Source organism: Rhinatrema bivittatum, chromosome 2 (assembly GCF_901001135.1).
Source record: "Rhinatrema bivittatum chromosome 2, aRhiBiv1.1, whole genome shotgun sequence".
Lineage (NCBI taxonomy): Eukaryota > Metazoa > Chordata > Amphibia > Gymnophiona > Rhinatrematidae > Rhinatrema > Rhinatrema bivittatum.
In genome coordinates, this window is record NC_042616.1 from 719,872,162 (window position 1) to 719,889,874 (window position 17,713).

At 42.8% G+C, this 17,713-nt stretch overlaps 1 protein-coding gene across 3 annotated transcripts in view; it reads right to left on the bottom strand.

The window, feature by feature from the left end:
* RGS22 (regulator of G protein signaling 22) overlaps positions 1-17,713 on the bottom strand; it is a 915,000-nt gene that overhangs the window by 545,312 nt on the left and 351,975 nt on the right. For all 3 annotated transcript variants that reach the window (XM_029591789.1, XM_029591788.1, XM_029591791.1), the window contains exon 9: positions 14,656-14,817. In XM_029591789.1, the coding sequence (XP_029447649.1) occupies positions 14,656-14,817 (162 nt within the window). The remainder of the gene's footprint in view (positions 1-14,655; positions 14,818-17,713) is intronic.

A 17,713-nucleotide genomic window follows, 5' to 3' on the forward strand; every position in this document is an offset into this window, starting at 1 on the left:
CGGGGAGAGAAGGCCTGCGCGATTGGCGCCCAGACCCGTTGGGGTAAGGCCTTCCTATTCCCCCTGCCCCCGGCGAGCCCAGCCTCCGATCGCGCTGCCTGCCAGCCGCGCCGCCCATCTGCACGGCTCTAGGACCCTCCCACCAGCAAACAACAATCAGCCAATAGCAACAGAGAGGGTTTTTTGAATTTTTTGGAAACTCAACTTAAATTGCCTGATCCGCAGGCGCCACGCGCCAAAGGAGCGCAACAAAGTGGCAGGCCCCTTTGTGCGCCCCTTCGTGCAGCCACTGAGATTAAAAAGAAATTAAAACAAATTTGCTTAGAACTCTACTTTCACCTTAATATCACTACCAACCATCTCTCAGATCTCTCTCAAGCACATTCATCCGTCAGCAAGCTACACTCGGACCTCTCTCAAGCATATTCATCCTTCAGCAAGCTACACCCGGACCTCTCTCAAGCATATTCATCCTTCAGCAAGCTACACTCGGACCTCTCTCAAGCACATTCATCCTTCAGCAAGCTACACTCGGACCTCTTTCATACACATTCATCCTTCAGCAAGCTACACTCGGACCTCTTTCATACACATTCATCCTTCAGCAAGCTACTCTCGGACCTCTCTCAAGCACATTCATCCTTCAGCAAGCTACACTCGGACTACAACCAAGTTCATTTCCGCCACTAAGATAATGTCTTTTACCAACCCTCCATTCCAAAACAGACGCAAACACCTTATAAACATCCCCCTATTGAAAAATAACAAAAACTTATTATGTCTCACCTTCCTCCTCATCAATGCTCAATCCTTATCAAAAAAACACATGTTAATTTCCGACATATTACAAGAAAATAACCCTGACTTCTTCGCCATAACAGAATCCTGGCTAAAAAACACCGATCAAGTACTTCTGAACCACCTAGTTAACAATGACTATGACATCTTCTCAATTCCACGCAACTACAAAAGAGGAGGAGGCCTTCTACTTCATATAAAAAAGCACCTCTCAATGAAAATGATACCACATAACCTCCCAAAACAATATGAAGTAGCTCTTTTCGACTCTCAATTCCTACAAGTTTGCCTTGTATATTGTCCGCCCAAACTACTAAACAGTAACATCTCTCCACTCCTGGAATTCCTCATCACAAACATCAACATGAAAAAACCATCCATCATCCTTGGTGACTTCAACCTTCATTCTGATGCCAACCCCAGTTCACCAAGCTTCGAAACCCTACTAGATATGCTCTCAAGCCTAAACTTCATCCTCCAAGTAAACAACCCCACACATAAAGCAGGTCACACACTTGACCTGATTTTTACTAATAGTTTCTTCACGGACACTTCTATTTCATACACCCCAGTACCCTGGTCTGATCACCATCTCCTAACATTCAAGACTCAATTGAATTACAACTTCCCTTCAAATAATAATAACACACAAAAATTCTTCAAATACCATCCTCCTTTTCAAACTAATCCCCTCCTTCATGAGCTGGGACATCAACTAGCGAATCTAGATTTATCAAACATAAACAACGCTATCCAATCCTGGTCTCTTATCACAGAAAAAACCGCCAGCATCATTAATCCAGAAAAAATCAAACGACTGAAGAACAAAAAAGAAAATCAAAACCCTTGGTTCAACTCCACTCTAAAAAACATGAAAACTGCCCTCAGGAAAATTGAAAAAGAATGGCAAAAAAACAAGCTGCCTGCAACACAACAGAAATACCGCACACAACTAGCCGCCTACAAAAAATTAATCCAAAACACAAAACGGGACTACTATGGTAAAAAAATAATAAACTCCACTAACAAATCGAAATCCTTGTTCAACATAGTAAATAACCTCATTACAGATAATTGCATCTCCAATGTTTCTGTCACCAAAAAAAACCTAAGCCAAGATTTAGCTTTCTTTAAGGACAAAATTTCCAAAATAACAGACTCCCTCAACTCTACATCAAGCTTCCAAATGCAAACTTCATCAAATAGCAACTCTCCCTGGCTTGACTTCAGACCTATCTCCATTACAGAAACTGAAAAAATGATTTAAAAAATCAACCCTGCACGCCATGACTTAAACTCCATTCCCACTCGAGTTCTTAAGGAAATTGCTTATCCAGTAGCCCCAACAATTGCAGCAATCATCAACAAATCTCTAGAAGAAGGCGAGCTACCTCCCATGCTTAAAATCTCTACAATCACACCTCTATTAAAGAAAAAAAACCTCAACCCAGATGACCTTAACAATTACCGCCCAATTTCTAACCTACCCTTCTTTGCCAAATTGACAGAGAAGGCGGTGCTGAAACAACTCAATGATCATTTAGATGACAACAAAATACTTTATCCCACCCAATTTGGTTTTAGGAAAAACCACAGTACTGAAACCCTCTTACTCAACCTTTCCAATACCATACTAAAAGGTCTTGACAACAAAAAAGGTTACTTACTGATTCTTCTAGACCTCTCCGCAGCCTTCGACACCGTGGACCACAATCTGCTTATATCTAGTCTTGAATCCATCGGGCTCGCTGGAAAAACCCTAAGCTGGTTTTCATCCTTCCTTAAAAATAGATATTTCAAAGTCTCCTATAACAACATATTATCAAATGCCATCCCCCTCGATACAGGTGTACCACAAGGATCGGCACTCTCACCCATTCTATTCAACATCTACCTTATTCCGTTATGCCATCTCCTATCTAAACTTGACATAACGTATTACATGTACGCCGATGATATTCAAATTCTCATTCCAATCTCCTCCTCCATCGAAGATACAATGTCTAGAGCTGCCTCACACCTCTATACAATCAGAAACATGTTATTCCAGCTCAAATTATGTTTAAATATGAACAAAACTGAATGCATACTAATCACCAGAAAAAACGCCAGACCAAAAACTATTCCACCTTTCCAATTCGACAATACTCTCATCCAACTCAAAGACAACGTTAAAGACTTGGGCATTTGGGTTGATAATGATCTAAATTATAAAAAACACATCTCTACAAGAACAAAAAATGGATTTCACAAACTACAAGTAATCAAACACCTAAAACCACTGCTTCACCCCCATGATTTCAAAACCATCCTTCAAGCCCTAATCTTCTCCGGTTTGGACTACTGCAATTCTCTGCTAATTGGCTTACCTAAGTCATCCTTAAGACCTTTACAGCTTCTTCAGAATGCTGCTGCAAGAGTCCTGACGGGTAAAAGAAAATCCGATCATATCACACCTGTTCTCAACCAATTACAATGGCTCACAATTGAGAAAAGAATCAAATTTAAAGTCCTCTCAACATTACAGAAAGCAATTTACAAAGCAGACTACACTGCACTTGATGACATCATTCATATCCATTATTCTCCACACACAACAAGATCAACTAGTAAACTACAACTAGTGACTCCATCACTCCCACATGCCAAACTCTCTTCCACCAGAAACAGAGCCATTTCCATCATCGGCCCAAAGCTATGGAATTCATTACCTCAGTACCTCACCGTTCAAGAAAACCCAAAATCTTTTAAGAAAGACCTAAAAGCCTGGCTACTCTGCCAATCTCATAATGACAGCTTGCACAATGATCTCAAAACATAATACCACAGCCTTCCATAGCCTCCTATCATTCAATCCTCCCCTCTGACAACTTATCCTGCCTCCTACAGATGTCTACTACTGTTCCACTATTATGCTTGAACTCAGTCTTTTCAATGTACCTATCCTTTGGTATATCTTGCCTTGTTTATATTAATATTATATGACAGTTCTCAGCTTGTTAAATGTAAATGTTTTAAAATCTTTTTAATGTAACAGGTTGTTTTAATTGTAAACCGGAGTGAAGGCAACTCTGCTATACCTCGGGATATAAAAAATGCTAAATAAATAAAATATATATGCATAGTAAAAAAAATAACATTTAAAAGCAATTATACTAATTGAAAGTGTTCCTAATGGATAAATATTGTACATACAAAATGCAAGAACACTGTACAGATTCACAGAGAATAAAGGTAAATTATCTTTATTAGTATACACAAAATTTGAAAAGTCACAAAACATTTTTTATTAATTGTTAATTGCTTCTGTTTAACAAAGCTAAGACGATATAAGCAGCTTGCCAATGTGAGTGGTGGTTGCTGGGTTTTCTTCTGTGAGCTATCATCAGAGAAGAGGAAACTTGGAGGGTTCGGAAAGCTCTGATTGAGGACCTCAAGAAGACAGCCTGGGAGCTGCACAGAAAGGAATGGGAGTGGCTCCTAGAGATGTGAATCGTGTCCTCGATCGTCTTAACGATCGATTTCGGCTGGGAGGGGGAGGGAATCGTATCGTCGCCGTTTGGGTGTTTAGAGTATCGTTAAAATCGTTAAAATCGTGAACCGGCACACTAAAACCCCCTAAAACCCACCCCCGACCCTTTAAATTAAATCCCCCACCCTCCCCAAATGCCTTAAATTACCTGAGGGTCCAGCGGCACACTAAAACCCCCTAAAACCCACCCCCGGCACACTAAAACCCACCCCAACCCTTTAAATTAAATCCCCCACCCCAAATGCCTTAAATTACCTGGGGGTCCGTAGCGGCGGTCCGTAGCTTAAATTACCCCCGGGTCCGTAGCTAAATCGGGGGAAGGGGGAGAGCAGGAAATCCGGCACCACTAAATCGTGGTGTCTTCAGCCGGTGCCATTTTGCAAAATGGCCACCGCAAAATGGCGGCGGCCATAGATCAATACGATTCGACGCAGGAGGTCGTTCCGGACCCCCGCTGGACTTTTGGCAAGTCTTGTGGGGGTCAGGAGGCCCCCCCAAGCTGGCCAAAAGTTCCTGGGGGTCCAGCGGGGGCCCTGGAGCGATCTCCTGCCGCGAATCGTTTCCGTACGGAAAATGGCGCCGGCAGGAGATCGACTGCAGGAGGTCGTTCACGAAATGATTCGCGGCAGGAGATCGCTCCAGGGCCCCCAGGAACTTTTGGCCAGCTTGGGGGGGCCTCCTGACCCCCACAAGACTTGCCAAAAGTCCAGCGGGGGTCCAGAACGACCTCCTGTGTCGAATCGTATTGGTCTATGGCCGCCGCCATTTTGCGGCGGCCATTTTGCAAAATGGCGCCGGCTGAAGACACCACGATTTAGTGGTGCCGGATTTCCTGCTCTCCCCCTTCCCCCGATTTAGCTACGGACCCGGGGGTAATTTAAGCTACGGACCGCCGCTACGGACCCCCAGGTAATTTAAGGCATTTGGGGTGGGGGATTTAATTTAAAGGGTCGGGGTGGGTTTTAGGGGGTTTTAGTGTGCCGCTGGACCCCCAGGTAATTTAAGGCATTTTGGGGGGGGGGGGTTCGGGAGGGTGGGGGATTTAATTTAAAGGGTCGGGGGTGGGTTTTAGGGGGTTTTAGTGTGCCGGTTTTCCTGCCCTCCCCCTTCCCCCGATTTACGATTTTTTGACGATAAATCGGGGGAATTGGTATTGTATCGTGGCCCTAACGATTTTTGACGATTTAAAATATATCGGACGATATTTTAAATCGTCAAAAAACGATTCACATCCCTAGTGGCTCCATCAGCTGCATACCAGGCAGGAGGAGGCTGGAGACTGCTTGCAACATAAGTAAACCAAGTTGAAATATCCTGTTGTGACATGTTTGAAAACGCCATGCTAGCACTGCTCAGTCTTTCTATTGAAACTATGTAGCAACCCCTGAGGAAGCCAGTATTGAAAAACATATTGAGGCCTTTTTGTCCGGGTGCATTCAGTTGCGAATCTTCTTACCAATACAGACTCCTATTGGAGCAGTCTGTGTTCGGTTATGTATACTCTTATCTACACAGTTTCTTGCTGAAGTTACATATTTCAAGAAGAACGTTTCTAAGAAGCAGATCCTTATTATCCACAGGACTTTCACATGGAATTCATGTGTTCAGATGGCCTAGTACTTTTATTCAGAGGCTATTTATAACCAACAGCTAATAACATTTTTTTTGTGATTTTTCAAATTTTGCATATACTAATAAAGATAATTTACCTTAATTCTCTGTGAATCTGTGCAGTTTTCTTGCATTTTGTATTTACAATACAATATATGTATGACAAACAGTGGCCCCAATATTGACAATGTGTTCAGCGCTCAATAGCCGGATAAGTAGAACTTATCCAGCTATCTAGCAGTCTGCTGAAAATCAGCAGTCGCTATATCTTAGCCGGTATAACAGCGAGCGGGCAGTGGGAGGATCTACTTAGCCGGATAACTTATCCAGCTAAGTAGCAATATTCAGCCTTAGCCAGATAATTTTTGCTGGTAAGTTATACTTGACAACAAGCAAGTTTAACTTAGCTGGGTATAACTTAGTAGTTGCTTGACCGTGGATATTCAGTGGCATAGCTATGCTGCGCTTAATATCCCTTGTAACTTAGGGCTGGATTCAATAATGCCACAAGGCATAGTGAATCCCATGGTAAGGGGTGGGGGGGGGGGCGAAATGGGAGGGCAGTCCTGCGATAGCCGGCAGGGATCGCACCTCCGCGATTGCTGCCAGGCGTCGCACCAAATAACTACACCATAAAAGGTGTAGTTATTCGACGCGAAACTGACACGATAAAGGTGCTTACCTTTCGCTGTCGGCACAGCAGCGTCAGCCCCGGTGCCGCCCTGACTTCTCCTCTTCCGGGGCTGACGCCGCCCCGAGCTAGCTATCGCACGCCTGCGCTAGCTATCTTAGAAAATAACCCCCTTAGGGCTCAGGGCGGTGTCAGCCCCGGAAGAGGAGGAGTAGGGGCGGCACCGGGGCTGACGCTGCGAAGACTGCGCCGACAGCGAAAGTTAAGCACCTTTATCGCTGTCAGTTTCGCGGCAAATAACTACATCTTTTATGGTGTAGTTATTTGCCGCGACGCTGGCAGCGATCGCACCGCGGAAGTGCGATTGCTGCCGGCTATCACAGGACCGCACCCCTGTTTCGCCCCCCCCCCCCCCGATACCGCGGGATTCACTATGCCTTGCGGCATTAGTGAATCCAGCCCTAAGTTCTTGAATGGCCATCTTTCAGTTTTGGGCTCCAGTAGTTTTTTCCTGCTTTTGACTTTACATTCACCAAATCTGATAACAACTGCATTTTTTAAAGTGTATTTTATGTCTGGTATGTTAAATAAAGGTCAAGGATACATTATAATTTCTGAAGTTGAAATTAACTGCTTTGTGTTTGACAGGGTCCACTTCATTTTTTATTTAAAAGATTTATATTCAACCCATAGCAGAAAACCTGTAGCCCAACAGGAATAATAAGAAGGCAAACAGATGTACTGTGGTTTAGACAAAAAGCTCATATTGTAAACAACCCTCTCCATCACAGACTAAGTAGTGTGCAAGTATGCTCTACTCATCTCAATGTGATCATTGCATCATAAATTATAACACATGTTCTTTATTCAGTGCTCCTCATCTATCTGCCAAAAAACCTCATTCAAATAACTTGGAGATCTGAAAGGCATGGGGTAAAGATAAGGATGAGCAGAGGAGAAAAATTTGGTTTGGTTCATTAATTTGTTTCAAGGGCACCTCCATTCATTTCATTAGTTTAAAAACAAGAAAATGTGTTAATTTGTTTCATTCGATTTTTGTTTAACAATGAAGAAAAAGGAGGAAGGCCTCACTGACTTCATTATAAAAGAAAATTGGGCCCTGGACTTGGCTACCATTGCCAAAACCCAGACCTGGGCCTAGGCCTAGGCATGACGCCAAGTCTTGTTCACTGAGGTCTGGTCTTAGTTGACAAGGCAAAGGCCTAGGCCTCAGGCCTAGGCTCGGCTCCAATGTGGTTATTCTCTTTCAGTCGACTGGCAGGAATACAAATGTGCTTTATTTTCTGATAGAAGTATGCTTTTACAGTCAAAGTCTGATAGCGATTCTTCAGTTTTGGACAGTTTAGTTTTTGAGATGCAATACTCAAATCTGTCCTTTCATGTCACAAGGATCATTAGAAAACACTGGCCAGTAGCAGCTCTTCATGATTGTTTTGACAATAAACAATGCTTTTCATATAGTCAAAACCAGAATTTGCACAATCTATTAGTTTTTTCTATGTCCCTTCCAGATTACAGTTTTTTCTATGTCCCTTCCCTTTCTCCTGTGGACACAGTAGTCTTTGTCCCATGATGGTACAGCTGTCTTTTTTTCATCAGAGTTTTCAGAATCACATTTTAACTCTTAAATTGGACTGTACTTGTGTTTCACTTTTGTTGTTTATGTAATTTGCTGTCTGTGTGATCTTTTATATGTAGGGAAGACCACAGAATGCTTCCGAAGCAGTTATCTGAACATAAGTGTTGTATTAAAGACAAGCGGCTTGAAGTGCTCCTGGTAGATTCTTGTTCGGAGTTTTCACATCAATTTGAAGATCTTCACTGGACAGTAATTATGCTATGCTATGTATTAATTGACATTGTTATAGAAAATTTACATTGTGGTGATTGTAATCTTCTTCTAATTGCTAGTAAACAACAGTAGATTTTTTTTGCCTTCGGATATACAACCTGAGCAGCTCAACTTAAATATTCATCTTGAAGTTTAGTTTATAAGATTCTCTTTACTTCCAGGAGAATTATGTACTAACAATTGAAAATTCGGCAAAATACTGCATACTTTATATTGGTTAAAATAACACAATATACAGCACAGTCTTTGAGTAATTAATTTAAAATGTAATATGGAAAAGTTATTACTCAAAGTGTCCCTTTCTTTTCTCTCCCTACTCCCAGGCTCCCCCTCTTTCACTCTGCCCTCTCAGTTCTCAACCCCTCTGCTCTCCACTATATCTCCCCTCCCCCACCAGGCTCAACTCCTTCTACTCTATTTCCACCCACTCGCCCTCCACTCCCACAGTTTGACCCTTTTCTCATATAGCCCCTAACACAGACTCCTTCTGTCTCTCTCATACACACACACACACACCCTCATTCAGGCTCCCTCTCTCTCCTGTACACCTACACACATACCCTCACACAGACTCCCTCTCTCTCTCACACACACACACACAGGATTCCTCTGTCCTTCTCTCTCACACACATACACTCTCACAAAGGGTCCCCCTCTCTCTCACATACACAAATACCCCATCACATATGCTACTTCTCTCTCTTGCACATACACCCTCCTCACACAGGCTCCCCCTCTTTTACACATACACACTGACACACACACCCTCACACAGTCTCCCTCTCTCTCGCATACACACACACACCCTCACACAGGCTCCCTCTTTTTCTCATACACACTCACAGACTCTCACATAGGCTCCCTCTCTCTTTTGTACATACACTCTCACACAGGCTTCCTCTCTCTCTTGTACACACACACACACATACACACACACACACAGACCCTTACATAGGCTTCCTCTCTCTCTTGCATACACATACACCCCTCTCACAGAGGCTCCCTCTCTCTTTCTCTAACACACGCACACCCTCACTCTCTCTGGCACACATACCCTCACATAGGCTACCTGTCTCTCTCTCTTTCACACCCTCACACAGACTACCTCTCTCACTTACGCAAACATACACACACAGCCACTTACACACAGGCTCCCGCTCTCTTGCCACACACCCACCCCCTTTACACAGGCTCCCGCTCTCACACATACACACCCTCCCTCACACATACACACACATGATCTCTCTGTCAAACACACCCTCACTCACACATATAGAATCCCAGTTTCTCACAAATATACACAATCCCTCGCAATTTCTCCTCACATATATACTCCCTTATACAGGCTCCCTCTTCTCTCACACTCACATACATTCTGTTATGCCCGTCGGTTGCAGACAGCTGCGACCACTGTTGCTCACCTCTTTCTTAACCTCCCTGACTCCGTGGGGTAGACTGGCAGCCGCTGCCAGCTACCCCAGGCCTGCCTACCGCTCCCAGGCCTCCCAGGGCGGCATGGACACCGCCGACCGCCATCTTCTCGTTGGCACCTCCTAGGTGTTGTCTCTCTTCTCCTCCAGGACATATATATATTTAGTTCCTCTAGTCTCCTTTCAAACATCTTTCAGTGTAGACCCCACACCATTCTGATTGCCTTTCTCTGGACCACTTCCATCCAGTCCTTATCCTTTTTGAGATACATTCTCCAGAAATGAACACAGTATTCAAGGTGAGGCCTGTACAGGGACATTATCACCTCCTTTTTTTCCTGCTGGTTATGCTTCTCCCTATGCAGTCCAGCATCCCTCTGGCCATAGTCATTACCTTGTCACATTGTTTTGCTGCCTTAAAATCATTTGACACTATCACCCCAAATTGTCTCTTCTGGTTGGTGCACCTCAATATTTCGTCCCCCCATCATGCACAGCTCCTTTGGATTGTCATATTCAAAATGCATGACTCAATATCAGGACACACTGCCTGTGTTGTAACTCCAGGGATAGGAGCAGGGCTGGACGCTGGTGGAGCAGGCTGGAACAGGAGTCTTCTACCTATTCCAGCCACCTTCCCTGTGGATTGAGTCCTCAGCTGCTGGTGTTTGGCAGGACTTAGCCAAGAAGCAATTTCAAGCAAGGACACACACTAGGGTACTGAAAGGTACCCACAAGAGCAGGACAAATCCGCTGCAGGAAAAGAAACAGGAGGATGCCCACAAGAATCACGAATGCAAAAGGAAGAAAAGCATGAAGCCAAGACTAGCACCATAAGAAAAATTGGATCCAAGACCAAGCTGTAGCAAAGTGCATAGTGTGAGGCTGGCTTATATTTGAAACAGAACAAAAAAATTGTGGAGTGAAGAGCACACACATAAAGGTTAAAATAAAAGAAAAAGAATGTGTGACAAAATGTAAACTGTTCTGTTGCATAATAAGCTTATATTTATTTGAGGCAGTGAAAATAAACAGAGTCCTTACTTGTGAAATAACATGCAAGTTCCCCGCCATGGCCGTGTTTCGCACAAAGCTGCATTAGGAGGAACAACGGACAATCACATCATCAGAGGCAATTCAATTTAATAATTAAATATAGTGCACTTCTCGTGGACAGCCTCAAATAAGTATGTAGTAAAGAGAAAGGCAATGCTGCAAAGTAACACTAGTTGCTTCTTGCTTCATGGAATAGACTTAGTTTTTGGGTACTTGCCAGGTTCTTATGGCCTGGATTGGCCACTGTTGGAAACAGGATGCTGGGCTTGATGGACCCTTGGTCTGACCCAATATGGTATGTTCTTATGTTCTTAGAATAAAATAGCATGCACTGTGGTGGTTTTTAATGTTTTTAGCTGGTCTTAAAGGTTTATGAGGCACACTTTATTCAAAATGAAGGGGTTTTTTTTTGCCTCAAAGGCGGTTCAGTCATGTTGCAAACTACTTTAAATTTTGGCAGCGCTTCCCGTGGCATTTAGTCAGGCTGCCATTTTTATTCTCAAGAAGCAACTAGTGTCACTTTGCAGCACTGCCTTTCTTTTTACTACATACTTATTTGAGACTATCCAAGAGATGTGCACCATATTTAATTATTAAATTGAATTGCCTCTGATGATGTGATTGCCATTGTTCCTCCTGACGCAGCTACCATGTGAAACATGGCTGTGTCGGGGAACTCACATGTTATTTCACAACTAAGGACTCTGTTTATCTTCTCTGCCTCAAATAAATATAATAAGCTTATTACACAACAGAACAATTTACATTTTGCCTCACATTCTTTTTCTTTTCTTTTATGTTTGAAATAGAAAAGGACAAACATGGCCGTCAGCAAGATGAACCAGCCATAATGCTGAGAGGACCTGGAATGTCTAACCAGAGTGCTTGGAGGACTACCCAGACAGTACACAAGGCTCACTGAGAATCTCTGCTGTCGGGAGGCAAGAATTGCCCAACAGGTCCTCTCACTTCCAGCTCCCAATCCTTCAACCAATCCTCGAACTGTCTTAGGTCATTTTTCATTTTCTCTACTCCTTCAGGTGTGTCCACTCTGTTGCAGATCTTAGTGTCATCTGGAAAAAGACAACCTTTATCTTCTAATCCCTCTGCAATATCACTCACAAAGATATCAATTTACTATTTAGTCATGCTGGTAACCACTTGATCTTTTTCCTCCCTTTTTGAATGAATGAGATACACTTGAACTCATGCACACCTTGAATCCTTCTGTTAAAAGTCCATTGGTTTCTTTCTAACCAGCTTCCACATTCTTTCATAATCTCCCTTCCTAAATTTCAGGCAAACCACTACAATTTTGTCCCAGACTTTTATTTCAATACGTACATTAAATCTGATCATGTTGTGGTCACTGTTGCCCAGCGGTTCAACCAATATCCTCTGCACGAGGTTGTGCATTCTACTGAGGACCCAATAAAGTATAGCACCTTGGCCTGTGATCACACAAGAAGCAGTCATTTAATAGAATGTAGAAATTTCACATATGTGACCACAGGGGATATTCGTCCAATCACTGTCACTAACTTTGCTGGCTTACTTGATCTCAGCATACATTCCCTCATTTATTTGCAACCTCTGGTCTGGAGAATGGTAGTATACTCCCACTACTAAACTTCTCTTATTCTCTCTTAGAATTTTTATCCATAGGGGTTTGAGGCTATCTGTATCCTTCTGAAGTTTAGACCTTTTTCTCTAGATATTCTTTTGCATTGAAAAATATTTGCTTTTTGTGTATTATTTATACCTTTGAGGTATCTGAATGCCTATCTTTGCCTCACCTCCACTTCTCTTCTTTATCATACACATAGGGGCGGATCTTCAAAACTCCGCGAATAGCTTACTTTTGTTTGTGCTCCAGGCGCAAACAAAAGTAAGCTGGATTTTAGTAGATACGCGCGGAGCCGCGCGTATCTACTAAAAAACCTGGGTCGGCGCGCGCAAGGCTATCAATTTTGTATAGCCGGCGCGCACCGAGCCGCACGGCCTACCCCCGTTCCCTCCGAGGCCGCTCCGAAATCGGAGCGGCCTCGGAGGGAATCCTCTAACACCCTCCCCTAACCTTCCCCTCCCTTCCTCTACCTAACCCCCCCGCCCGGCCCTGTCTAACCCCCCCCCCCCTTACCTTTGTTGGGGGATTTACGCCTCCCGGAGGGAGGCGTAAATCCCCGCGCGCCAGCGGGCCTCCTCCGCGCCGGGCCGCGACCTGGGGGCGGGTACGGAGGGCGCGGCCACGCCCCCAGACCGCCCAGGGCCGTAGCCATGCCCCCCGTACCCGACCCCAAAACGCTGCCAACACGCCCCCAAAACGGCGCGCCGACAGGGACCGCCCCCCGACACGCCCCCGACACGCCCCCCTCGGAGAACCCCGGGACTTACGCGAGTCCCGGGGCTCTGCGCGCGCCGGTGGGCCTATGTAAAATAGGCCCACCGGCGCGCAGGGCTCTGAAAATCCGCCCCATAGTGTAGTCTTTGTTAGGTTTGGCAGTTTGCGAAATGTCCTCACAAGCTGCCGCACTCAACCCAACAGTGCCAGACATGCTGTACCCCTCTCCACAGCTAAGACCATCGACCACTGTTCACATGGGAAGATGCCACCAGAACCACTGCTTCCAGCGCATCCCCCTAGGCATGCATGCACCCAACATCCACGCCTTTAAAGAGACTGTAGCGGGAAAAGGCCACAGCATCCCTTAATGATGTCACTGCTTCCAGTTCTATAAAAGGGTCCCGCTGACACCTCTGCCTTGCAATGAGTCTCCTGCCTAGCAGTGTGTGCTGCCAGCATTCCTTTTCCTGCATTCCCTGTCCTTCAGACTTACCCCATCCAGCCTTGTCTCTCCAGGTCTGTCTCGTCCAACCTTACCTCTTCATTCTTGCCTCATCCAGCCTTGTCTTCTCTAGCTTTTCTTGTCCAGCCTTGTTCTCTGACCATCTTGTCCAGTGTCTTCTGTGTGTCTTCATCCACCCTTGGCCTGATTCTCCAAATCTCAACTCCTTGCTTGGACCTGACTACAATTCCCTGCCACCTGGATCTTGACCTTTTGCTTGGACCTGATCACAACTGCCTGCCACTTGGAACCTAACTCCTTGCCTGGACCTGACTATTCTTGCTAGTTGCCTGCACCGACCTTGGCCTGTCTCTGACTCTGTTGACCTGCTATTTGTCCTGATCCTAGTGTGTCTCTGGACCCTAGTTACCACCACAGCCCTAGGCAACCGCCTAAGTCCTGCCAGTCGCCAGAATCCAAGGGCTCAACCTGCAGAGGAAACGGATGGTAAAGGTGAAGCTCCAGACTGTCCTGCTACAGGGCATGTTTGCCAGCTGCCGGAGTAGGCCTCGGGGGTTTGAATTCGAGGTGGCATCAACTACTCCGCAGCATTAAGGACTCACACACCCAACACTCTTTACAGTCTCATTTCATGGGGCTATGAGAATTCTGGTAGCTCTTCTCTGGACTGCTTCTACTCTGTCTATATCCTTTAAGGAATAAAATAATAATTAGAACAGAGACAAATGTAATGTAAATGCTTTGTATGACTAATTCCTGTGAATCAGGTTGTAACAAGCGTTTTACATTGCAGGTGGTGACCAAAAGAACTGGGGAATAGATTAATAGAGTCCAGACAACATTAATAATTTCTGGAAATAAACTATTTACATATGATAAAAACAGAAAAAGGTTCATATCAGCTTGTGTTCTCCTACCAGTACAGAAGCAAGGGTTTTACTACTTGAGCTTGGATATGGTATAAATGGTTTGTATTCCACTGATTTCCATCTCGTAAACCCAGTTTTAATAAGATTTCTGCATGGATGGAATGGTCTTCACTGGCCACTAGGTACAGTTTCCTCATCTTAATGAGATGCCTAAAATTAAAAAAATATATATTTCTATGATGTAACTGACATTCAAGTTATTGGAAATCTATCAATTATTTGAGAATTATTGGAACATATTTGAAATTTAACATATTAACTTAATCAGTCTCACAATGACTTGCTTCTGAATGCTAGAAAGAATGAGGTTCAAGAGGATTTGTCCAGCTATATTTGGAAGTGAACAGCTAAGTTTTGCCCAGATACATCATTACCCAAATAAAACTTAGCCAGATAAAAAAGAGGCAGGGCAGTGGTGTTCTGGGGACTGACTATCTGTGATAGCTGGGTAAAATATCTGGCAAACTCTGGTCATAAAAATCATGACCTAAAGTTAGCAGCTAACATTAAACAAAAATCTAGTAGGTAGATCGGATGCTGACCCTCCCCAAAATCCGATTATCTACCTTACAAAAAGAAGTTGGCAAATTCCCACCTCCTCAACCACAAATAATGGCCTGCAAAGCTGAATACTAAATGTGGTAAAGCTGATAGTATTAATTTATTCACCTCACTCCAGGTAAAAAAAAACCTGCCTAGAATTAGACAAAAACTGCTTTCTTTAATCTCCAAAGACTTCGATACCGCCATCATTTTTGTTTTTGAGACACCTGTCTTCGCTATGGTAGTGGCTATTTTTTGTCCCACCTACATTATTGTAATTCTTTACTTGTGTGATTGCCCCAAATGATAATTCAAAGATTACAGCTATTCAGAATTCATCAGTTCTTCTATTAAGTGATACTAAGTGGTAAAATAGAATTACTTTTGTCCTACAAGATCTACATTGCCTCTTGTCAAATACCATACAAAGATCAAATTTTAATTTTAATTTTTATGAGCTCAACTTTCAGAAGTGCTCATAGTGCATGATTTGTGTGCGTAAGTGGGCCTGCAGAGATTTATGTTAGTATTTTATAAACTCTCACTACAAAGTGGTAACTTTAGAGAGGGAAATAGTATTTTTAACTATTTACCATAAACACATTAACTCAGACTAGAGACAATATCATCGACATATGCTCAAAATAGGATTTAATCCGCTGTCTCTCGCCCTCAATGGGCCGCAGGCAGTAGTCAGTCTATGAGCAAAAAACTTTTAATCATTTATTGTCTCCCGTCTAATATAACAATTTTATCTTTTTTATCTTTTTTAGTTTTTTTTATCAACTATTCAAGTTTAATTAAATTAAATATAAAGCATCTATCAAAAAATCTCAACCGGCTTGTTACCCAAACAAATTTTTTTTGAAAAAATACTTAGCCAATAGAAGGTCATTCAGATATTCAATCCTTCAGGTTGAATATCTGAAGGATTGAATATCTGAATGACCTTCTATTGGCTAAGTATTTTTTCAAAAAAATCTTTTTTGGGTAACAAGCCGGTTGAGATTTTTTGATAGATGCTTTATATTTAATTTAATTAAACTTGAATAGTTGATAAAAAAACTAAAAAAGATAAAAAAGATAAAATTGTTATATTAGACGGGAGACAATAAATGATTAAAAGTTTTTTGCTCATAGGCTGACTACTGCCTGCGGCCCATTGAGGGCGAGAGACAGCGGATTAAATCCTATTTTGAGCATATGTCGATGATATTGTCTCTAGTCTGAGTTAATGTGTTTATGGTAAATAGTTAAAAATACTATTTCCCTCTCTAAAGTTACCACTTTGTAGTGAGTGATTATTTGAGAGGAGTTTGCTTCTGCTTAGTGATTGATTATCAGTATTTTATAAACTGTCACGTATTTCTGCCCTTAAAGTATACATGCATGTTTCAGCATATGTGCACATTTGTAATGCAAAAACACCCATTTTTTCTCTACCCATTTTATAAAATAATACATTTATATTTTTCGTGCATTAATCAAAATTGGTTACCTACAACAGGTATTCTCTGTGGACAGGGGGATAAACTAGCCACACAACTGGGTGACATCACCGAAGGCACATACATGGAACACACTGGATGGATGGAATTTTTATGTGATGGTTTTAATTCAGTTCCCCTGATGCAGGCAGGCCGGGAGCCTTTGAACAGCTAGAGGAGGAGAGAAGGAGTTATCAGGTTTCTTTTACCGGCTGACATGGTGATTTTGGCATTTGGATACCATTTTAGAGACTTGTTTGGGAGTATATAATCTCTGCAAACTTTATAGATTGGATAACATTTGAAATCCAACTGGTGGATCATTTCTTTAAGATACTACCTTTGGCATTTGGCATTTAGCAACATTGAACCCGAGGACTTCTTCGTTGGTGGACATAAAATGTAAGTTAAGTGTTCATGATATTTTTCTTCTTTTGGATTCATCATTATTTTTGGATTGTCTTTTTGAGGTATTTAATTTTTTAAAATATGTGAGATGTGTGGTTTGTAATGAGAGGTGAGATGTGTGGTTGATGTGGAGAGTGAATGGCAGTGGAGAGGAAGTTATATTTTTATGTTGTTGTTGATATTGTACTGTATTATTATTGAATGATATTTGTATTGAAGAAATGGTAAATTAAAGGATTAACTCATTAATTAAAGAATTTCTTTATTTTTCTTATTTTTTGCTTACATTTGCAAACTGTTTGATATAGGTTATTGAGCTAGGATTCAATGCCAAGAAGTGCAGAGTCATGTGATAATTGAAAACAGCTGTATGTGATAGGGGTGGAAAAGACTAATGTGCATGGTTTGGGAGAGGGGAACTTGGGGTGATAGCATCTGGTGATCTGAAGGCAGTAAAGCAATGTGATAAAGCGAAAGCTAAAGCCAGAAGAATGATGGGCTACATAGAGAGAGGAATAACCAGTAAGAAAAAGGAGGTGATAATGCCCTTGTACAGTTCCTTGGTGAGGCTTCACCTGGAGTGCTGTGTTCAGTTCTGGAGACCGTAT